This window comes from Pelophylax lessonae (genome assembly GCF_965119305.1).
Source record: "Pelophylax lessonae genome assembly, chromosome: 6".
NCBI lineage: Eukaryota > Metazoa > Chordata > Amphibia > Anura > Ranidae > Pelophylax > Pelophylax lessonae.
In genome coordinates, this window is record NC_138773.1 from 18,080,238 (window position 1) to 18,103,785 (window position 23,548).

Consider the following 23,548-nt stretch of genomic DNA (forward strand, 5'->3'; position numbering starts at 1 on the left):
CATATGTAAGATCAGTGACTGGACTCCTCCCCCTGCCTCCTTTCTTCTCTCCCTCCCCCTCTTTTTTAACTTTTTCCTCCAGCTTTAGCTGTTAAAACTGCAGCCAAAGTGTTTAGAAATGTGTCATCAGCCTATGGTAGTGCTTAGTCCTTTGTGCATTTAAGTTGGTTCACACTGGTTTGCTATGGTTTGTCCCATTGCGTGTGTATCCGCAGTTTTCCTGCATTTAAGCCACAGTCTTATTAATTCCTATTACATTGCATGTTTTTTCTGTACTTTCTGAAAGTGCAACAAAATTCCTGCATCCTGCATCTTTGGTACACTTTCAAAAAATGCAGCAAAAACTTGCAACCTAATAGAAATCAATAGGATTGCAGCTAAAACGCAGGAAACTGCGGATACACAAACAATGCGGCCAAACTGCAGCACACTAGTGTGAACCCAAAGGCTTGTATACACTTGCAGCAGGCACTGCCACTGAACTGAAAAGTGACCGGCAGTGAGGAGGTGGTATTATACCTCTTTACTGCATGCTTTTACCCCCCAAATGCAAATTCCTGCAGGTAATAGTATGGTTCACTTTGAACTCCACCTTATTTCTGTCGCTCTCTTTAGGTATTCGATCTGCTCTCATCTTATTTTCTATACATGGAATACCTAAAAAAAAGAATTGAAATAAGGTGAAAAGTGAATTTCTACACTTAAGCGGAGCCCTTCACAGAACATTTTAAGACATTGTTAAAGTAGAACTAAATGCAATTTTCTTTTTCTAGTTTGTTGATAGTGGAGAGGGATTAGATCCTCTGTCAGGTTTCCATCACTGCCTATGTCCCTGTTAGGGAGATTTAGCCCCCGTTCACACTAAGGCGACCTGTGAGGCGACCTGGTCGCCTCACAGGTCGCCGTAGGTCACCTTCCATAGGGAAGCTGCGGACCCGTTCTAATAGGAGCGACACAAGTCGCTCCAACTTAGAAAAAGGGTCCGGAGCTTCTTTGGGGCGACCCGGCGCGACCGTCATAGACTTCAATGTTATGAAGTCCGTGGCGGCCGCTCCGAGGTCGCTGCGCGCTGCTCGTACCGCGACCTCGGAGGTCGCCCCCCCCAAGTCGGATCGCCCCAGTGTGAATGGGGCTTTACCCTCTCTGTTTGTCTCTACTTGTTCTGTTTACTGTTATCATCAAATGTGGAAGTAAATGAAAACCCTAAATTTTGGGTGTCCCCAGAGAAGGAATAGAGGGGAAATCATCCAATGGTGACGCTAGTTCTGGTGACAACCAGGGATTCCCTTACTTTGAAGGGATTTTGGCTATGGGACAGGAAGTGAAGAGAAATCTCCTCAATGGGACACAGACAGGAAAGAAAGCTGACAGGGATATGAGCCTTGTTTCAGACTATTGCAAACACAGACATTGCATGCGATTTGCACCACATTGCTATGCAGATCAAATGGGATGTCTGTGCAATGCGAATTCAGCCATACATTTTGTATGGCTAAACTCCCATTGCATTCCCAAGAAAATGCTGCAGGAACCTTTTTTTTCCCCGCACTGGAATCGGATCCCATGCGATTCAATTTCTGTGCGAATTCACAGTTTGCACTGCGATCTGCAAACCAATCTGGGGTTGTCATTACCTTTGTTTTGACACTGGCAGCTGTTCGCAGATCAGAGTGTGAACTGCCTGTGGGGAGATGCGATGCGGGAACCGGGACAGGAATGGCGGTGGCTCTCGCATCTCAGTAGTGTGAACCCAGGCTAACCCCTCCTTACTCTATCCAAAATAAAAGCGTTCTCTTTGGTTACACTTTAAACCCAGAGACCGGTGGCCTTTTAAAATTCGTAGGAATAGTATTGCACATAATATCAGAGATATACAGAACTTCAGTTTTGGGTGGAGTAATGTTTTCTTTTTGGTGCCGCACTATATTGCATTATTGTTTGATACACAGGATTTCAAATGTCATTTTATTAGGGTTTACATCTCCCCTACCCCCTCCCTTCCTCTTTATCTTCCCCACTCCCTGTCTCTCCCCCATCTTCTCCCTCATGGCACAATAATAATGAGTATTATGTGGGTACAACAACTTTGGCATGAGTGTGCAGTGACTAAGATTCTGTTTGAAGTGGAGTTCCATCCAAAAGTGGAACTTCTGCTTTAAGGCCTCCTGACCCCCTGATATGCCACAACACACCTGCTCTCAATTCACACCTGAGACCTTGTAACACTAACGAGTCACATGACACCGGGGAGGGAAAATGGCTAATTGGGCCCAATTTGGACATTGTCACTTAGAGGGTGTACTCACTTTTGTTGCCAGTGGTTTAGACATTAATGGCTGTGTGTTGAGTTATTTTGAAGGGACAACAAATTTACACTGTTATACAAGCTGTACACTCACTACTTTACATTGTAGCAAAGTGAAAAGATAGAATAAAATATTTCTAAAGATGGGAGGGGAGAGAGAGAGAGGGAGGGGAGAGAGAGAGAGGGGAGGGGAGAGAGAGAGGGGGGAGGGGAGAGAGAGAGAGAGAGAGAGAGAGAGAGGGGGGGAGAGAGAGGGGGAGGGGAGAGAGATGGGGGAGGGGAGAGGAGAGAGAGATGGGGGAAAGGAGGGAGAGAGAGAGAGAGAGAGAGAGAGGGGGGGGGGGACGGGAGAGGGGAGAGAGAGAGAGAGGGGGGGGGGAGGGAAGAGAGAGAGAGGGGGAGGGGGGAGAGAGAGGGGAGAGAGAGAGAGAGAGAGGGGGGACGGGAGAGGGGAGAGAGAGAGAGAGAGGGGGGAGAGAGATGGGGGGAGAGAGAGAGAGAGGGGGAGGGGGAGAGAGAGAGGGGGGGGGGAGAGGGAAGAGAGAGAGAGGGGGGAGAGAGAGAGAGAGAGGGGGGGGGGCGGGAGAAGGGGAGAGAGAGAGGGGGAGAGAGAGAGATGGGGGAGAGAGGGGGAGAGAGGGGGGAAAGGGGAGAGAGAGAGAGGGGGGAGAGAGGGGAGAGAGAGAGGGGAGAGAGAGAGAGAGGGGGGGGGCGGGAGAGGGGAGAGAGAGAGAGAGGGGGGGGAGAGAGAGAGATGGGGGGAGAGAGAGGGGGGGAGAGGGGAGAGAGAGGGGGGAGAGAGAGAGGCGAGAGAGAGAGGCGAGAGAGAGAGGGGAGGAAGAGAGGGGAGAGAGGGGGGAGAGAGGGGAGAGAGGGGGGAGAGAGAGAGAGAGAGGAGAGAGGGGGGAGAGAGAGGGGAGGAGAGAGGGGGGGGAGAGAGGGGGAGGCGAGAGAGAGAGGGGAGAGAGAGAGGGGAGAGAGAGAGATGGGGGGAGAGAGAGAGAGAGGGGGAGGGGAGAGAGAGAGAGGGGGAAAGGGGAGAGAGAGAGAGAGAGGAGAGGGGAGAGAGAGAGGGGAGAGAGAGAGAGGGGGGAGAGGGGGGAGAGAGGGGGAGAGAGAGGGGGGGAGAGAGAGGCGAGAGAGAGAGAGAGGCAAGAGAGAGAGGGGAGAGAGGGGAGGGAGAGAGGGGAGAGAGAGGGGGAGAGAGAGGGGAGAGAGAGGGGGAGAGAGAGGGGGAGAGAGAGGGGAGAGAGAGGGGGAGAGAGAGGGGGAGAGAGAGGGGAGAGAGAGGGGGAGAGAGAGGGGAGAGAGAGGGGGAGAGAGAGGGGGGAGAGAGGGGGAGGGGAGAGAGAGGGAGGGGAGAGAGAGGGAGAGAGAGGGGAGAGAGAGAGGGGAGAGAGAGGGGGAGAGAGAGGGGAGAGAGAGGGGGAGAGAGAGGGGGGAGAGAGGCGAGAGAGGCGAGAGAGAGGGAGGGGAGAGAGAGGGAGGGGAGAGAGAGGGAGAGAGAGGGGAGAGAGAGGGGGGGAGAGGGAGAATAATACAAATAACATTTTACAATTATTTGTATAAATCTTGCTATTATTAGATATATTTTTATAGAGGTATTTAAATTTTGCCACATTAAACTCATCTAAAATAAGGATTGCAGATTTGTTTTGATGCAACATTTTATTGTCAGTGATATCAAAAACTTACCGCATCCAATCCATCCCCAGAACTCTGGCGAGGACCGTGCATGACCTACAATGTAAAAGGAAAAGTGTTTATTAACAGGACAAACCTTCCAATGCTGCTTTCTGTTGTCAGTGAATATATTTAGATGTACAGCACATGTATGTTGTTGCTCAAAACACCAGCACAGATCACAGGTCTGCTACCATGTCCAGACACATGGTGTATCCACCCCATTGCAGCTTACCTCAGTTTTCCTGTCTAGATACAGGCTTCTTTCATCATTGAGATTGTTTGGATACAGAAGGTCCATTGGTCCACCCAAAGCAATGTTCAAGAGTCACAATTACTCCCTTCCAAGAGCACACACTGCCCCTATACAGCAAAGTTCCTTCACCCATACTCAATCAGACATCTAACTAATTATAACAGCTGGGGTAAATAGACAAATGGAGAGTGCTATCAGGTGCATACAGTTGATGTTAGAAATCGGCTTAATGTGTATCAGAGATTACCTGTTGCTATCTGGCTTGTCTCGACTCTGCATGTAGAGTCATGGCTGGGTGTAGACCTGGGCCCAGTAATGTGTGCATGCCCAGGGTGACACCAAACAACTTATTTAAGGGGGATTTTGACAGTGCTGACTTGAGCTCTTTTTTTTTTTTTTTGGAGGGGAGAGGAAATTTATTTAGCATAGAGCAGTACTCTATATATAAACTAGCAACATTTCAGGGCTTTATTTTTTGCTGGATTCCTCTTCCTTTGCGAGGATCTTGATTATTTCCTCTTTCTTGGCCTGAAGTCTTTCTTTGCGGCACTTCCTTGCCTCCTTTGTCTTGGATCTGCGAGCTTCTGCAATGTCAGCCAACAGCTTCTTGCGAGCCTTGTCTGCCTTCAGTTTGTGGATGTGCTCCATGAGAATACGCTTGTTCTTAAACACATTACCCTTGACTTTCAGGTACAGGCTGTGGTACATGTGCCTGTCAATCTTCTTGGACTCACGGTTACGGCGGAGCAGGCGGCGAAGGATTCGCATTCTCCTCATCCAGGCCAGCTTCTCAGCAGTACCCTTTCTCTTACCAATGCCCATGTGTTTCCCTTCCTACATGCAAGAGTATTCTTGCGGCAGCGAGCGCGAGAATGAACAGTAGGGATGATCGAACTTTTGAAAAGTTCGGTTCGACCAGAACACCCGAACTTCACGAAAGTTCGGCCCGGATTTCAGAACCCCATTGAAATCAATGGGACCCGAACTTCTGTAATCAAAAAACACCATTTTTAAGCCCTAAAACCCAATAAATGCCCCTAAAAAGTGCCTAGGGTTCTGGGTCATGCCCCATTAACTATTAATCACACAAAAAAAAGTTCTTAAAAATTGTCATTTTTGATAAAAAAGCCAATTATTGAAAAATTTAAAAAAAAAAAAAAAAAAAAGAGAGATTTTTTTGATTTTTACTTTGGATTTAGTATCTGGGGGGTCTAAAAAGTGTACCTGTGAAGTTTCAGGTCTGTAGCATGTCCAGAACCAGAAAAAAAAAGATCGTTTGTATTAGAAAACTTTAAGCACAGGAATATGGCTTCTCTGCTGTAACACCTTGCCGGTTTAATAGAAGGCATTTTTTTGGGTTCTTTGCAGTCAGGAAAAACATCTGAACTTGTGTATAGTAGTACTGTGCACTATATAGGTGTGTTTTTGCTGGCATTTTTTGGGGAATTTTGGAGGCAGGCAAAACATCAGAACTTGTGCACAGTACCACTATACACAAGTTCAGATGTTTTTCCTGACTGCAAAGAACCCAAAAAAATGCCTGCTATTAAACCGGCAAGGTGTTACAGCAGAGAAGCCATATTCCTGTGCTTAAAGTTTTCTAATACAAACGATCTTTTTTTTTCTGGTTCTGGACATGCTACAGACCTGAAACTTCACAGGTACACTTTTTAGACCCCCCAGATACTAAAAACTTTCTTGTGGACCTTTTATATATGGACTTAAGCATTGTCCACATTGGTTGTTGTGTTTTTAGTGACACTTGTGAAGTCCCTGGTGATACTTTCATTCCCCGTTGTGCGCCAGCTGTTTTTATTTTTATCTTGTTAGTTAAGTGACAAGTTCCCTCTGAGTTCCATTTAAATTTATTTTTAAGTGTATCAGACCTGCATCCAACCTCTCACTGACTTGAAGTCAACTCAGACTCCCTTTGACCTGTAGTTGATTTTCCTCTGACCTGAGTTGACCTTCCTCTGACCTGTAATATATTTTGTCCTCAACTAACCTGTAGTTGACCTCTAGCTGACATCCTTCCGACCTGCAGTTGACTTGAGCTGACCTCCATTGACCTGTAAAATAGATGACCTCCCTTTGCCCTGTATTTGACCTCCAGATGGCCTATTTTGACCTGAAGTTGACCTCTTTCTGACAAACATTTGACCTCTTTCTAAGGTGCTTTTGCATTCCTAGTCATAATAATTGGAGAAAAGCCGTTTTGGTTCAAACAAAAGTCTATACGCATCCTAATGTTAGCATCACTTACATACAGTGTTTGAAAGTATAATGGTAATTAAAGATATTTTGGATACACTCATAAAAAGAATAAGCTATTCTAACATGGCGTGTTAGCATTGTACAGGCTTTCTTGTTATACGCAGTTGGTAAATATACATAAAATTATATATATAGTGCTGCGCTAAATAGAAATAATACTCAAATGTGCACAATTAGAATGGTTGAACACATTAAATGAAATGATAAAAAAGGTGAATAAAAACTCATAGAGTTATTTGGAAAATAAAGTCCAAAAAAAATGTGCAAGTGACAAAAAGTCCAATGAATCCACATGGAAAATAGTGACTTGAAGAAATGATAAGTCCCACACCCAAGAAATTTAAATGTGCTCACCAGATGGTATGGACCCAAATTACTGTACAGCAAATGGGTCATACAAGCTGAATGCGATGATGTCCACAGCACCGAATGATGGGAACCTCTGCAGCGTCTCTGGATCACAGGTTGAGTCTAGATGAATGTTCCCCAAACAGCTCCAGAAAGAAATGCCAAGGAATCCCCAATCATGGATGTATAAAGAGGGATAAACCAAGGAACAACATAGTGTGATAACTTATGGATGGTTTATTTAAGGATAAAAGAAATACACGAATGGCTCGTTTCCACTGAGCTTTCTGGTACGGTTCGGTTCGGTACGGGACGCTATTTATGCAGTTTCCATTGTGAATGGTACCCTAATTCCGAACCGTACTGTACCACTTTTTTGGGACCCTTTCGTTGGGGTACCAAGCACATTAGTACCATACCAACAGGGTGGAGCTACACTCTGCAGAACTTTGATTGGTTGACAGAGAATCGTCTATCAAAGCTTTCCTGCTATCATGAAAGGTGTACTGTTCCGAACCGTACTGTACCGTACTGAACCGAACCGTACCGTACCATACCGTACCACTTAGTGGAAACGAGGCACAGAGTTTCCAATGGTAAGAAGCATTCAGTTAAGGTCTGGCACTCATGATACTCCTAACGTGTGTTTTATTAAAATTAACATCCTCAAAGGAATTAGGAGTATCATGAGTGCCAGACCTTAACTGAATGCCTCTTACCATTGGAAACTCTGTAAGTGTATTTCTTGTATCCTTAAATAAACCATCCATACGGTATCACACTATGTTGTCCCTTGGTTTATCCCTCTTTATACATCCATGATTGGGGATTCCTTGACATTTCTTTCTGGAGCTGTTTGGGGAACATTCATCTAGACTCAACCTGTGATCCAGAGACGCTGCAGAGGTTCCCATCATTCGGTGATGTGGACATCATCACATTCAGCTTGTATGACCCATTTGCTGTACAGTAATTTGGGTCCATACCATCTGGTGAGCACATTTGAATTTCTATGGTGTGGGACCTATCATTTCTTCAAGTCACTATTTTCCGTGTGGATTCATTGGACTTTTTGTCACTTGCACATTTTTTTTGGACTTTCTTTTCCAATTAACTCTATGAGTTTTTATTCACATTTTTTTATAATTTCATTTAATGTGTTCAACCATTCTAATTGTGCACATTTGAGTATTATTTCTATTTAGCGCTGCACTATATTTATAATTTTATCTTGTCACCATCTATGTCGGTTGGAGTGCTAGCAGCCATTTTCACTTTCACAATGCATATTCTATTTATCTAATTTTTGTTAGCGCAGTTTGATACATTTTTCCTTATCTGGTAAATATACATAGTATGGGGAGGTAGCTAGTAATGGCAGTCTATATATGCCTCATGACAAGTCTAATACAATTATCAGTCTGGATGTTATACTGTAACTATACCAAAAAAAAAATATGTATATTCAGAGAAACTCACAGTGTAGCAGATCCAGCGTGCCATGGAGCTCTAAAAAGAGGAAGGGAAAGGTCATGAGAAACCATATCAAGGAAACCACAGCAGGAAGCCACTATTTATCTAGTTTTACAACAGAGAAAACGAGTTTAAATAAAGCTTCAAGGAACACCAATCAATAACCTGCTAAATGCGTTTAATTCCTTCTAAATTTTATATCACTGCAGTCAGATTCAATAGGTTTTCCACTTTGCTCATGGTTGGGTTTGCAGCCTTCTGCTACATGATCTTGTGCTGTACAGTCTTTTTGGGGCTACAATGTGTGGATGAATCTGCAGTGATTAGGGGGTAGTGCTGAAATCAGTGAACAAACAAACTGCATTTCCATTGGCTTAGATTTAGGGAAATTCAGGAGGGGCTTACCTTTTACGGCAACTAGGTGCAGGAGATGTCTGCAAGGAAGAAAATTAGAGGCTGGAAGTCTAAGGTTTGCTCATTCAGCTCTGAACATCTGCAGGTTCTTGATGGACTGTGTGGAGGCTGCTACAATCTGGATTGGAAAAGTGAGGGACATACTTGGCAAATCAGAGGGCATGGGAGATTTCCTCTGACGTTATCACTTGGACCCTAAAAGGACTATACTAGATTCCTTTTCACCTTAAAGTGTAGTGTCACCAACCTAAGCATTCCAAATTGACTAGCAGGGGTAATTTTGTGTAAAAAACATTATTAGGTCCTTGTTACAGACAGATGAAATGATATGCAAATCCCTGTAAATGCACTCAACCTTCTCTATTGGTGAATAAGAAAGTATTTCACTTTAAAGGACTAACGCAGGAGACTGGAAAACAGCAAGGGTGAAGCTTTAGGTCCCCGCTTATGGCACTTTTCCACTGCAAGTACCGGCTCGGCTCCACTCGGCCCTGCTTGGCTCTGTTTGGTTTTCCACTGCATGGTACCGCATGGTACCGCATGGTACCGCATGGTACCGCATGGTATGGTGTTGGAACGGTTTGGTACGGTTTGCTTTTCCACTAAAGTAGTAAGTGGGTGGGATAACAACGATTCTCTGACCAATCAGTGGCTAGTAGTGACAAACAGTCAAGGCTGCATGCAAAGGATTGTGGGATATGGTATCGGTACGGCCCTCTTGGAACCACAACCGAGGTGGTACTGTTTAAGCGAGCCGTACCGTTCAGTTCCATGTAGTGGAAAAGCACCGCCGTACCGTTCCGAACCGTTCCAACACCGTACCATGCGGTACCATGCAGTGGAAAATCGCAAAAGCAAGCCGAACCGTTCGGTTTAATGCAGTGGAAAAGCGCCTCTAGATTCATGGTGGGTTGAGCTGCATTTTTGCTGCCAATCACCTCCCCTTAAAGGATAAGATCACCTTTTCTAACATATTACATCCGTATGCAGGATGCAATATGTTACATGTTTGTGCTGCGGCTGCCCACGGCCTCCGCCCCCTATCAATCCCTGCTGTAACAGAAGACTGGGGATCTTCTCACCATGTGCTGCCACAATTCAAAAATGATGTGGCCGTGCATGGCTTCGCCCACCAGGCCGTGTCACTCATTCACAGTATTCTGTGAATAGGAAACTACAACTACTGACATACTTTGTGCCTGTCGGGTTGTGGTTCTCAACTAGCGCTGTGGTAGGTCATTGAAAGTTTCTGTCAGTGTGTAACTGAATGCTTGCACGAGCACACAGCTTACAGTGTCTGCAAGAGCCCTGCATAGCATCCACGATCTGCTGATCACAGGTGTAATGCTTTGCAGTCTCCAAATAAAAAAGTAAAACATTTTTTTTACCTGCAAGAAGATGGGTATTTATTATAATTTTTTTGGGAAAGGTGAACATATCTGTCACGTACACTGGCTACAGGGACCTTTTTTCCCATATTCACCCTGTTATTTGTTATTACAAATTCTGTTACATTTTTGAGAGACTGTTTTCTTGTATTTGCCCTAAAGACAATTCCTGGTTTGTTTGATTCTGAACTATACAAGTTCAGTAAAGAGCTGGTTACATTGGCTTCAGTTCAAATTACTCCAATGTAGGAGCTGGACAGTCTGGGATCCAGGGGTGGATCAAGGAATCAAGGAGGGGGGCAACAGGTAAATCCCCCCCCCCCCCCGAGAAAATAGTGATCGGCTGGCCGTAAGCGAGCGGGCCAGCGGCGTGAGTGAGCACACTGAGAGGGCAGACAGGCAGCTGAGCTGGCAGGCCAGCAGTGCAGGTGAGCGCACTAAGAGAGCAGACAGGCAGGCCAGTGATCGGATTGACAGGCAAGTGAGCGGTGGAGCGAGCAAGCAGAGAGATGACATCTCTCACCACCCTCCCTACACCACCGCTGTCCAGCTTGTGACAAAGCACCGGTCTCACTGTGCAGCCGTGGGCAGCAGTGAGATTACATTATCTCTCATTGCCTGCCCTCACTCTGAGACACAGCCACTGGCAAGTGGCAATCTGCTCTAGGTGGCAAGTGACAAGTTGCATCTGGTGGCAGGCGAAGTGTCAAGTGGCACACTGCATCTGGTGGCAGGCAACATGGCAACTGACGATCCGCATTTGGTGGCAGGCGACATGGCAAGTGACAAGCTGCATCTGGTGGCAGGCGACGTGGCAAGTGACAAGCTGCATCTGGTGGCAGGCAACATGGCAAGTGACAAGCTGCATCTGGTGGCAGGTGACTTGACAAGTGACAAGCTGCATCTGTTGGCAGGCGACGTGGCAAGTGGCAAGCTGCATCTGGTGGCAGGCAATTCGGCAAGTGACAAACTGCATCTGGTGGCAGGCAACATGGCAAGTGACAAGCTGCATCTGGTGGCAGGCAACGGGGGCAAGTGACAAGTTGCATCTGGTGGGAGGCGACGTGGCAAGTTGCAATCCACATCTGATGGCAGGCAACATGACTAGTGACAAGCTTCATCTGGTGGCTAGTGACACGCTCAGAGCTCACACGGATTCTGCATTATGGTGAGTTAAACTATTTAATTTTATATTACAGTGTAATAATAGTAATAATGCGCTTCAATCATCCTGACAGCATATCAAACATGGTGCCGTGATGATTGAAACGCCAAAACCAGCCATTGCTCTGACAAATTGCCCGCAAAAAACCACAGTGCCCCTATCGAGACTAGACTCTGGATCCACCCCTGCTGGGATCCCTGATTAATCAAAGCATTGCCTAGATGTGAATTCCCATTGTTATTTGGGTCACCTACTGTTTCTGGCTGTCTGATCATCTCTTAAAGAATACTGTGTCCACTTTACCTTGTTATGGAGCCAATGTGGGATGCTATGTATTTATGAAGATGATAATATGTAATGCACTTTGCATATCCAGGGTTGTGGGCTGGGTGGCGTATTGTCTAGATAAGGGATCCTCAAACTATGGCCCTCCGGCTGTTGCAGAACTACCCATCCCATGAGGCATTGTAAAACTCTGACATTCACAGACATGACTAGGCATGATGGGAATTGTAGGTCCTGAACAACTGGAGGGCCATTGTTTGAAGGCCCCCTGGTCTGGATGGCTAGTGGTTAAATAGTTAATGTTAATTAGACTGATTTATACTGACTGTAGGCTGTTCCCTAGCTATGTTAATTATCTTACTGTTTGCATAACAAGCTATTTTTCTGTAAGTCCCAGTCCCAGAGCACCTAAGCTAGTGTCGCCTAGATTCTTGGGTGCTCAGCTATAATACCTGGTTCTTGGGTTCAGATTGGAGAAAACTATATCTTGACGAAAACACCCAAGCTGGGTGCTGGACGGTTTCGTCTCATTATCCTTTAAAGGCAGCAGAGGGGGATGTTTACAAGTCAATGGGGAAAAAGAGTTCAACTGCCCTACAACTGCATGCACTGCATGCAGTTGAAGTGCAATTGTCAGCAAAAATTAGGTTAAAAAAGGCAGTGAGAAGGCATCACATGGCTTCCTCACCACCTGTCAATGGCTTCTGGAGCACAAATGGGCTTCACACGTCTAAATCTGCCAGAACATTTTTTTTTTCTGGATGTGTTCTGTATAACAATAGCCACAACTTATGGGGTCTATTTATAGAAAATTGTTTGGACAAAAGTCACAAGCATTCACCCGGCTGCCACAAATTCTGACCATGTTTGATTGTCACCTTCATCAATGGAAGCTAGTTTATTGAAATACTTCAGTCTGGAAAATACCACATAATGGCCTCTAGATGGAGTTGATGATCATATAAAATCAATGTATTAAGAAAAATATTGTCAGAATTTGTGACAGCTGCGTGAATACTTGTGAAGTTAGTTCAGCATTTGGTATTACAAATGAGCCATGATGTGTTTTGCCTTTGGGAACGAAATGGCACAAGCCATTCTTTTTTGTATTGTTTATATAGGGACCCTGCCTTAAGCTGGAGGGACCCAGTGTTGGGGTAGTTACTCAAAAAATGTAACTAGTTCCTAGTTACTTCTGTAAACTGTAATGAAATTACTTTACTAGTTACTGCATTTGAAAAGTAACTTCACTACTTTACTTTAGAAAACAAATATGAACAAATTCCAATGTGCATATTTATTTGTAGTGCACAAAAAAACAATACAATATTTATTGTTTTATTCATATATATATATATATATGACCACAGCGTGCCCCCTTTCATTGCCAGAGTGACCACAGCGTGCCCCCTTTCATTGCCAGAGTGACCACAGCGTACCCCCTTTCAATGCCAGAGTGACCCCAGCGTGCCTCCTTTCAATGCCAGAGTGACCACAGCATGCCCCCAGATTGACCACAGCGTGCCCCCTTTCAATGCCAGAGTGACCCCAGCGTGCCCCCTCCCGCCTCCTCCTCCCCGCGTCTCCTCGACGAGTCCTCCCGCCTCCTCCTCGGTCCCGCGCGAGATGTCAATGGCTTGGGTAACGCAGGAAAGCGCGAAAGCCGAGCAAAGTAATGCAGTTACAAATGTTAGGAATGTAACGTGTTATGTTACTACGTTACCAAAAAAAGTAATGTTATTAACATAACGCGTTACATTGTAACTCGTTACCCCCAACACTGGAGGGTCCCTAGTTAAAGATAGAACTTTGTTTGCATTTTCTGTGTTTAATAGGTTTATCCCAAGCTTGGGGTGTTGACTATTTCTGCCTGCTGATGGGTTGTCTCCAGCAGTTGGTGTGAAAGGAAACAGTGTATGAGTTATGGATCTTTGTATATCCCAGCTAATCACTGAGAGTTTTTTTTCCAGCGATGTAAGATGAGGGATGGTGACAAACATTAAAACGTACCTTTCAGAAGAGTCATTCTCTTTGGGGCTTTGTCCCTGCAGGGAAAATACACTAAAGGCTCAAGAAATTCAGCTGTCCTGCTGGAGGGTATATTTAGAGAATGCAAATCAGGAAGATTTCTAACTGAGTCACATCATAATGTGCCCGGACTTGGAGCGGAGGCCTCGGCGGCCCACCGGGCATATTCCCGGTCTGCCCTATGGCCAGTCCAGGCCTGCTGAGTGGGACATCTATGTAGAAGTCTTAAATGCAGAAAATCATCCATGAAAAAGCTGAGTAGAAACTGCTTGTCTGAACATTGCATGAAGATCCCACTGCTCACCAGTCAATGTACCTGTGGCTGCTCGTAAAGGGTCAAGGGCCTAAATGTTATTTAGAGAAGAAGGAAGATTCATTGCCCTTACTGGTTTCTCCTCTCAAAGACTCATCTCAATCTTCTTAAATAATTCTTAGGGCCAACAACATTAACTTCTATTAGAAGACCTGGACTATCTTGTTCTTTTTTGGAGGGTATCATGTAACCCTAATCCTATCTCCCAACAGTGAATTAGGCAAATAAAACCAAAAATGTGACTGGTGTCTAACTCTACCCCACAATAAGTCAAGAATTCTGCCCTTAGTTAGAAATGTTAGCCTACCACACCACTTGGAGAGGTCATCCTCAAATACCTCAAGAGGAAAAGTGATACAATAAAATATTTAGATAGAAATAACAGGCCTATATAAGAAGACAATCTCACATTTTCGGTTCATCATCTTTACAGTTTTAACTGACTGCCACAAATCACATGATCATGAAGCACATGAATAAGCTGCTGACCAATGTCTTAAGTCCTTTACTGTGGACTAGTATGATATAATATCAGTTCCAATCTATGGACAACTTAAAAACAACTCTCTTTTTATTTTCATCTTAACTAATACATGAATGTTTCATGGCTTTTTACAGCTGTAAATTCTTACCAAATAATCACAGTACTGGATCTGGTTCATGGATTCTGTAAAAAAAAAAAAAAAAAAAAGTTGTAAGAAAGCAAGAAACCTAGGCTGGGATTAAAATTTGAACAAATAGCAATATTTTGAACCAACACAACTGTTCTTGGCTGTGTCTACAAATGTCTGACGTTGATTAGACCCACGAAATGCGTAGAGCCAGTTACTATGCAGTTACTATGCATTCCTTTCATTATCTGATCTACATTCTACCGATCTGGCTTTATATGCCCATTTTTAGCCATGGCTTCATCTATCTAGGCCTTATTACTTTCTCACGATTGTACATATATGCTGTTTCTATTGTATTATTATTGTACTCAACATTTTATTCATGTACCTATGCCTCTTGTGGATATTTGTACGGCTGGTGACAATTATTAAATTGTTGTTCTTCTTTTTGCTACCTGGTTGTGCACCCATTTGTTTACCTACTCTAGCCATGTTATACACCCCAACCATTATGCACTTCATATAAAGTCCCACTTGTTCCCCTTCCTTATTGTATTCCCTTAGTGTTAGGGTTGCTAGGCCTTCGGCTTTTTCAAAAATACTACTGTGGCATGGATTCATCCACACTTTACCTGTTTCTACCGTATGATATACATACATGCCGATTGTCCTATGTACTTTTTAACTACATCCCCCTCCCCCATTTGTCATTAATGACCAGGGATGGAGGCACCTAGCCTTGTTTAGGTGATGCCTCATATAAAGTCCCAAACCTCTCTTTGCAGTTGATTAGACCCTGCCGCAGCCTCTCACATTTTGACTTGTTATAAAGTTACAATGTTGCAGTCTGATTACTGGGAGAAAGGAGACAGAGGAAATCGTTTCAATGGCTCGCAGAAGCTTGATGACATCATCACTGCTTATAGACATTTACTGACAGGAACTTAGAAAAGGCTTTTGGAAGATAAAAGGTGAGGCTTTTCTGGAAAAATAATACTGTATATTGTGACATGGAAGGAATTTATATATGCAGACTTGTAAAGTTACTTAAAGGTTCACTTTGAACACATTCTTTTCATACTGTGGCTTCTCGCTGTGTTGTCCTGCCACTCCCACCACTAGAGCCACTTTCAATCATTGCAGGTCTTGTGCATTTTCACACAGTAAGGCCTAAAGCCGTCTGTAGATGGATCGAAATTCAGCGGGTTCAGCAGGGACCATCCAAATTTCAATCCATCTGTGGATGGGCTGGTTGTACAGAAGTCAATTTCTTCTGTGTTAGTATTAGAATGCTGAGGACAACCAATCATCATCGAGATTTCCAACTCATAATCAGCGCAGAAGGTCATTTACCATCAGACATAAGATCTCCGATCAGTTGGAGTTTGTTGTTAATGCCTTGTTGATGCATTTTGTCTTCACTACTGACAAGTATCAAATCTCGGGCATATTTGGAGATATCTGGCTGGGTGTCCAGAATACGGCACTTATCCTCATAGTTACTCTTCTCCAGGTCATCAATCACAACAATGACGTTCAGCCTACCTTCAGAGTTACAGTAGAGAAAACAACACTTCAATTGGGTTAAAAAAAAAAGACAGTGAAATACAGTGAAATAAAATAATATTCACAAAGTAGGTTAACTTCGGGTCCAGGCTCTGGCTTATGCAGCTATGTCTAGTGGATGACATTAAGGGTGCAGGCTAGATCTAAAGTCCATCTATACTAATTTCCAAGCCACAGAATGAAAATGATGTCCCATAATCGGCGCACCCAGCAACCCCGTGCATGGAAGCGTTGTCAGCAGCTTAATGACTAAGGTCTGTGGATGGGGTAAAATGCATTGGAGACGGAGATAGACTGAGGTTGCTGACATCTCTTTGATGCATGACCAAAAGACAACTCCCCTAGAGGGTGGGACTTTAAATGGCAATGACCAGGACTTGAGTAGTATGTGTATTTAAATATTTATTACATGAATATACAAAGTTGTACGAACAAAAAAACATAATATAATATAATCAACAAAACACTTAAAAGCAAGTGGCCATGGGTTATGTCTCAGAAGCTAGGGATGGCTGAGATGTTCTGAAGGAGACCAGACGCGTTTCGGTCAATCACCTTTCTCAGTGGTCCAAAGGAAAAAAGATCTCAGACTAGAGGTATAAGAACATTGCAATCAATAATAGGTAACGGTAATATAACCACTATACACTATATAATGTATAGTGGTTATATTACCATTACCTATTATTACCTATTATTGATTACAATGTTCTTATACCTCTAGTCTGAGATCTTTTTTCCTTTGGACCACTGAGAAAGGTGATTTGCCGAAACGCGTCTGGTCTCCTTCAGGACATCTCAGCCATCCCTAGCTTCTGAGACGTAACCCATGGCCACTTGCTTTTAAGTGTTTTGTTGATTATATTATATTATGTTTTTTTTGTCCATACAACTTGGTATATTCAATATATTCAATAATAAATATTTAAATACACATACTACTCAAGTCCTGGTCATTGCCATTAAGACTCCGTTCACATTGGGGCGACCTGTCAGTAGGTCGCCTGCCATAGAGTAGCTGTGGACCCGTTCTAATAGGAGCGACACAAGTCGCTCCGACTTTGAAGAAGGGTCCGGAGCTTCTTTGGGGCGACCTGGAGCGACCTGCATTGACTTCAATGATATGAAGTCCGTGCCGGCCGCTCCGAGGTCGCGGTGCGAGCTGCGCACCGCGACCTGTGAGGTCGCCCCGGCCAGTAGCATCGCCCCAGTGTGAACGGGGTCTTAAAGTCCCACCCTCTAGGGGAGTTGTCTTTTGGTCTAATATTAGGGATGTTGGCAAATCCCAGGAGAACCACTGAATCCGAATTTTCTCTTCTCTTTGATGCATGGGGGTTGCTTGGTCTGTGGCTTATGGAACATCATTTTCATTCAAAAAGTAAGTTTAACAGTTTACCCAACATAAAGACCATTGCTGCCGCAATCCTCTGATGGCCGCCATTCAGGTAAACGTGGTGTGAGATGTTCTGTTACTCAGGAACTTAAAGAGCAATTCCAAGCAGCAAGGGAAAGCATTCAGTGAACTACCTTATCCTGAGTTCTCAATATTATCCTGCAGCAGCAATTCTTTATAACTTCCTCTAAACTATCTGTTTTTTTAAGCTGTCTTTTCCCCAATATGGCTTTTGTGTGTGATAGTGCTGGATCAAGTGAAGGTTGGTTCTAATGGATCTACTGTACAGTGATTTTTCCTGTAAAGAAAGATTTGTGAACTATAGTGTATGTGGACCCTGTTCTGTTCTTAGGCTGTTACTTCTCTAATAGTGACAAAGGAGGCACTCACCAGACAGTAAACTCTTTGCTGTCTACCGAGGAGTGCCTGGTACTGCTACACAAGTGCATATCATTTAAAGGATTTTTTTTTTTCGATATTTACACCTTTTACATTCACATTTATTTAAATATTTTATTATATCTTTTTTTCAGTTAGCATCTACATTTACTTTAAAGCTATCTGCATGATTGGGATCATTGCCTTAAACAAAACATTACTATCACTAAACATTTCTCCATATGTGCCATATCTCACAAAATACCCAGAAAACCAATGTTCAATGGGTCTATTTATAAAAAAAAAAAATTTAGTCAGGCAAAAGTCATGAATAATAAATGTAATGTTTCTAAATATGTTTGAAATGCCAGTTTTTATTTGTTGCATTTATTCAGGCAAATATAACATTTGCTAACATGCAATCCTAACTAAAAATTGCCATAAGAGCATTTGCCCCGAGGAAGAATTAAAGTGATTGTAAAGTAACGTATCAGTTTTTGCATCCATTTTTCATCCGTTTTTTTTACATCCACTACTAATGCAAAAACGAGGAAGAATCCAGGCACCTCGTCTTCCGTTCCAAGGTGGAGAACCTTGAGAAAGGTGAGAAATGTAACTCTTTCTTTTTCAGGAAACTCCACTCAGGACACACTCCCTTGTCTGAGCTGCGGGACGAGACCGGAACACTCCAGAAGGGGAAGGAGGCTGTGATGCAAGTGGTCAGCGACTACTACACCAACCTCTACTCCCCGAAAGAAACAGATACGGCTGAGGCCGACAGGTTCTTGTCAGGTATCACTAACCAAATTGATCCTGCAGGTATGTCGGCAATCAACGCCCCCTTGGCGCTGGAGGAACTGCACTCTGCCGTCAGATCCTTTAGGCAAGGCAGGACCCCGGGCTGCGACGGTCTCCCAGCGGAGCTCTATGTAGCGCTGTGGGATCTCGTTGGCCCGGACCTGCTCGAGCTGTACGAGGAGATGGTGGTGGAGGGCACAATGCCTCCGTCGCTGAGGGAGGGGATGATCACGATTTTGTATAAGCGTAAGGGGGAGAGAGGGGATCTGAAAAATTGGCGTCCCATCTCTCTCTTGAACGTGGACTACAAAATCCTCGCCAAGGTTCTGGCCAACAGGCTGAAATCTGTCATCGGACAGATCATCCACCCGGATCAGACTTGCGGCATTCCTGGTCGCAGGATTGCGGACAGCCTCGCGCTTGTCCGGGACACGGTCCAGTACATTCGAGGCCGCCGTGTGCACGCGGCCCTGGTCAGTCTTGACCAGGAAAAGGCCTTTGACCGTGTCTCCCATGAGTTTATGTGCAGAGCTCTGCGCAGGTTTGGTCTTGGGGACATGTTCTGTTCGTATGTGAATGTGATGTATAATGACATTTGTAGTACGGTGTTGGTGAATGGCTGGAAAACTGACCCTTTCCCTGTTCTCTCTGGGGTCAGACAAGGCTGCCCTCTCTCACCTCTGCTTTTTGTTTGCTGTATAGAGCTCTTTGCCGAATGCATTCGACAGAACCCAGAGATCAGAGGGATCACTGCACCGGGACCGGACAGAAGGGTTGTCAAGTGCTCACTCTACATGGACGACGTAACGGTGTTCTGTGCTGATCAGCGCTCCATCGACTCGCTCGTCCAGACCTGTGAGGACTTCGGCAAAGCTTCAGGGGCAAAAGTCAACTGCGGGAAGTCAGAGATCATGCTCTTCGGAAAGTGGTTCCTGCCTTCTTCTGCATCAATCCCTTTCAGCATCAAGGCGGACTTCATCAAAATTCTTGGAGTTTGGTTTGGAGCTGAGGGCGCAGCCCTGAAGTCTTGGGAGGAGAGACTGTCCAAGATGAGACAAAAGTTTGGACTATGGAGCCTCAGAGAACTCACCATCGAAGGGAAAACACTGGTACTCCGCAGCGAGATCCTCCCTGTGTTGCAGTACCTCGCCCAGGCCTGGCCCCCCCGGGTCAACACCTGCAAGGCCATCACCAGGGCGGTGTTCCACTTCATCTGGGGCTCCAAGATGGACAGAGTGAAGCGTGCAGTCATGCTAAAGGAACCCCTCAAGGGCGGTAAGGGCGTGCCCGACATCGCAACGTTACTGGGGGTGTTCTTTGCCTGCAACTGCATCCGCAGAACTTTGATTGACAGAACTTCGGACTCTGGAGGCAACTCCATGTCCCGTTTTTTCCTCCTGCCTCTCTGGAGGTCCCTTGGATGGGACAAATGGGACAGCTCCATCCCCTACAACTGGGACACTCCTTGGTACTACTTGGACACTTTCAAGTTCATCAAGGAGCTGGGGCTGCATGGAGTTAAGCCCGACTTGTGGAAGCCAAAAACTATCTACAAGTTGATCAGAGCATCGGACATTGCTGAGACTGTTCCAGGCCTCCCTTCAGCCACTTGCAAAGTGGTCTGGAGGAATGTTTCTTCAAAGAGACTCACCAACAGGCATAAAGATCTGGCGTGGATGGCTGTCCAGGGGGGTTTGCCACTCAGGACATTTATGCATGCCAGAAACTTGTGCAGATACAGGCACTGCCCCTTTTGTATCATCCACGAGGAAACGTCATTTCACGTTTTCTGGGAGTGCTCATTTGCACAGAGCCTGTTGAGGGCCTTGGAACCTGAACTGAGAGACTTTGTCCCACAGACTGCCATCACACATTTTGCTGTGCTGAATGGACTTTTTCATGGGACTTTTTCCCAAGAGGACATTGACAACGCCTGGCGGGTGTTGTGCTGCTTTAAGGACGCTTTATGGTGCGCCAGAAAGCGCCTTATCCACCAGAGGGAGAGGATGTCCATTGAGGACTGTCGCAGACTGATCCACAGTCTGCTCAGAGACTATAACCTGATGGATCTCATGGAGGAAGAGGAGGTCTGAAGATTTCCCCTTCCCCCACTCTCCCTTGTGTGTCTTTGTCCATTCAATAAAGCTTCGGGCCTGTGATTTCATTCCCCCTCCCCCTACCCCCACTCTCCCAACCCCCATCACACCTGTTGCTTTTTTGAAATGTTTTAGTATTGATACAGTTTGAGTAACGTAACGTATAGACACTGTTATTTAGTTTCATGCTTCAGGGGTATTGCGGCGTCATGCATGATGTGATGGCACGGGGTATCCTTACTCCGCACACCACATCAGGCATCATACCGCAGAATGAATGGATGTGATTGAATGTATTTATTAGTATGACCGGAAATGTATTGTAATGTAGTGTATTTATGCGCTGCGTCGCAGTACAGGGGAGAATGTACCCCGACAAAAGTATTGTTTTTTGTATATCTTTTATGCAAATAAAGATTACTAATGCAAAAACGGATGTAAAACGGACCGTTTGTCCAATTACATCTGTTTTTCGTCCGATCCGTTTTTTTTGACGGATGAAAAATAAGGCATTCATCCGTTCCAAAAAACGGACATTGACGGAAGTGTATGAAAATGGATGTTAAGGGATGATCATCCATTGTCATCCGTTTTTACATAGAGATGCATTGATGTCCCTTTTTCATCTGTCAACGGATGGATGAAAAAAGGACAAACGGACCGTACGTGTGAAAGGGGCCATAAAATAACAAACATGTTATACTTACCTTCTCTGTGAAGTGGATTTGCACAGAGAAGCCCGGATCCTCCTCTTCTCGGGTCCCTCTTTTGTGCTCCTGGCCCCTCCCTCCTTTTCAGTGCCCCCACAGCAAGCAGCTTGCTATGGGGGCACCCGAGCCGAGTCGTAGCTCCCTGTTTCCTTTCAGTCATGGCACCTTGGCCCCGCCCCCACCCCCTCTCTCTCCTGATTGGGTAGCTGACTTTGATTGACAGCAACAGGAGCCAATGGCACCGCTGCTGTGTCTCAGCCAATCAGGAGGGAGAACCTCGGACACTCATGGACATCGCTGGACAGAGAGGGACCTCAGGTAAGTGTTAGGGGGGCTGTGGAGGTCTGCTGCACACAGAAAGCTTTTTATCTTAATGCATAGAATGCAACCTTCTGACTTTACAACTCCTTTACACATTATTTGAACAATAGAGAAAATAGACTAACACTATAAGCTAAAAACGTTGGACCAGAAGTGGGAATAATATGATATAATATGAGGGAGGCCATTGCACTGTAATGGGGGGGGGGGGGGGGGTATTTAAAGAAAAAAAATAGCCATTCTTTTTGAGAACATGAATGTACATTTTTTTTTGTGAGTAAGGGCAAATTTAAAGCAGAGTTCCGGCCTTGGGGGCGAAATTTAGATAAAAATACCCCCGGGACAGTCAGGGCTAGTACATTCCACAATGGATAGCCTCTGAACTGTCCCGGGTCGCACTTACCTTTTAGAAGAAATACTTACCTTGAAAATGTCTTGTCCAGCGCTGCCATCTCAGGTGTGGGCAGCTGAAGCCAGTGCGTCCTCTTCTGCGTCCTCTTCGGTGACGTCGAAGTCTCAGAATGCCCTGCACCGGCCCCGCTTGTCACTTCCGGTGCGGGCGCGTCATCCCTGCACAGCTTCTGGGCATGCCCAGAAGCTGTTTAGCAGGGAATGCCGCGCCTGCACTGGAACTGACGAGCGGGGCCGGTGCAGGCGCATTGACTCCTGGGAGCGATGACGTTCAGCTCCCAGGAATCATCGCAAGCCGGAAGAGGCGGCGCGGGCCGCGGCCGCAGAGGGAGGAAGTGAACAGAAGGTGAGTATATTCTCTTCTATAACAAGGTAAGTGAAAAAAAAAATTCGGGAGCATACATTTCTTTTTTAGGTGACACTCAGCAAGCGGATGCCCCAAAATCGATTTTTTTTTGAGGCCGGAACTCCGCTTTAATGTCATTGGGCTGTTTTCTATCCAGTTCGATTGTTTTGCATTTAAATGAATAGAGTGGATCGTGAAAGTACTGCATTATGACCATTACATGTTCATGTATTTACTTTAAGTCATGGGTGTCCAACCTTTTGGCTTCTCTGGGCCACATTGAGTGTAGAGAAATTTTCTCGGGCCGCATATAAAATATATACTATAGTTAAGGTATATAAGTAATAAAACGCTGCTGCACCCTTCCCGCGCTGCTGCGCCCCCTATCCAGCACTAATTTAACACAACTAGTGGATGATCCCCTCCGAGGCAGCCTCTGCCTACAGTTAGATGGAAGCCGCTGTGGCCGTGCCCCCAACTCAACTTCCTTACTCCCCAGCAAAAAAAAAAAAAAATTATCAAGGGGCAGTGGGCCGCATCGCCTGCCGTTCCGGGCCGCATGCGGCCCCCGGGCCGCAGGTTGGACATGCCTGCTTTAAGTGATGATTTAGGTACTGCAGAGAGGGAACTGCTATACAGAATTGATACACTGTTGAAGAGATAGAATTCGATTGTTTGATAGGTTTACCAGACTCTTCACAGGTCACCTAGGGTAAACAATGGAGTTCCATCCCTGCAATATTGTATCAGTTCTGTATAGCAGTTCCCTCTCTGTGGTAGCAGAACGGTGAGCATACAAATCTCCATACACTTGGCAAATGTTTTGCTCAAATTATTTCCTCTTCTGGTTGAATGCTCTTAGCCTATGCTGGTAAGCTATTTATTCTATTGGTTAAATGTTCTTTACCGCCTCTGGTCGAATCTTCTTAAAGCGGAGTTCCGGCCACAAAATCGACATAATCGATTTTGGGCCATCCGCTTGC

At 45.2% G+C, this 23,548-nt stretch overlaps 2 protein-coding genes across 2 annotated transcripts in view; one reads left to right on the forward strand and one right to left on the reverse strand.

Annotated features, from left to right (window-relative positions):
• Positions 1-6,262: 6,262 nt before the first annotated feature.
• Positions 6,263-23,548, reverse strand: part of LOC309558460 (uncharacterized protein) — a gene marked incomplete at both ends in the record, with an annotated part of 42,444 nt that continues 25,158 nt past the window's right edge. Inside the window, 4 exons of the mRNA XM_082261532.1 lie at positions 6,263-6,430; positions 8,346-8,375; positions 14,565-14,599; positions 15,900-16,091. Coding sequence (XP_082117658.1) covers positions 6,263-6,430; positions 8,346-8,375; positions 14,565-14,599; positions 15,900-16,091 — 425 coding nt within the window. The remainder of the gene's footprint in view (positions 6,431-8,345; positions 8,376-14,564; positions 14,600-15,899; positions 16,092-23,548) is intronic.
• LOC309557627 (uncharacterized protein) lies at positions 19,395-20,774 on the forward strand (the record flags this gene model as incomplete). Its single annotated transcript, XM_082260418.1, has 1 exon — positions 19,395-20,774. The coding sequence occupies exon 1, from the start codon at positions 19,476-19,478 to the stop codon at positions 20,772-20,774; it is 1,299 nt and encodes a 432-aa protein (XP_082116544.1). The 5' UTR covers positions 19,395-19,475.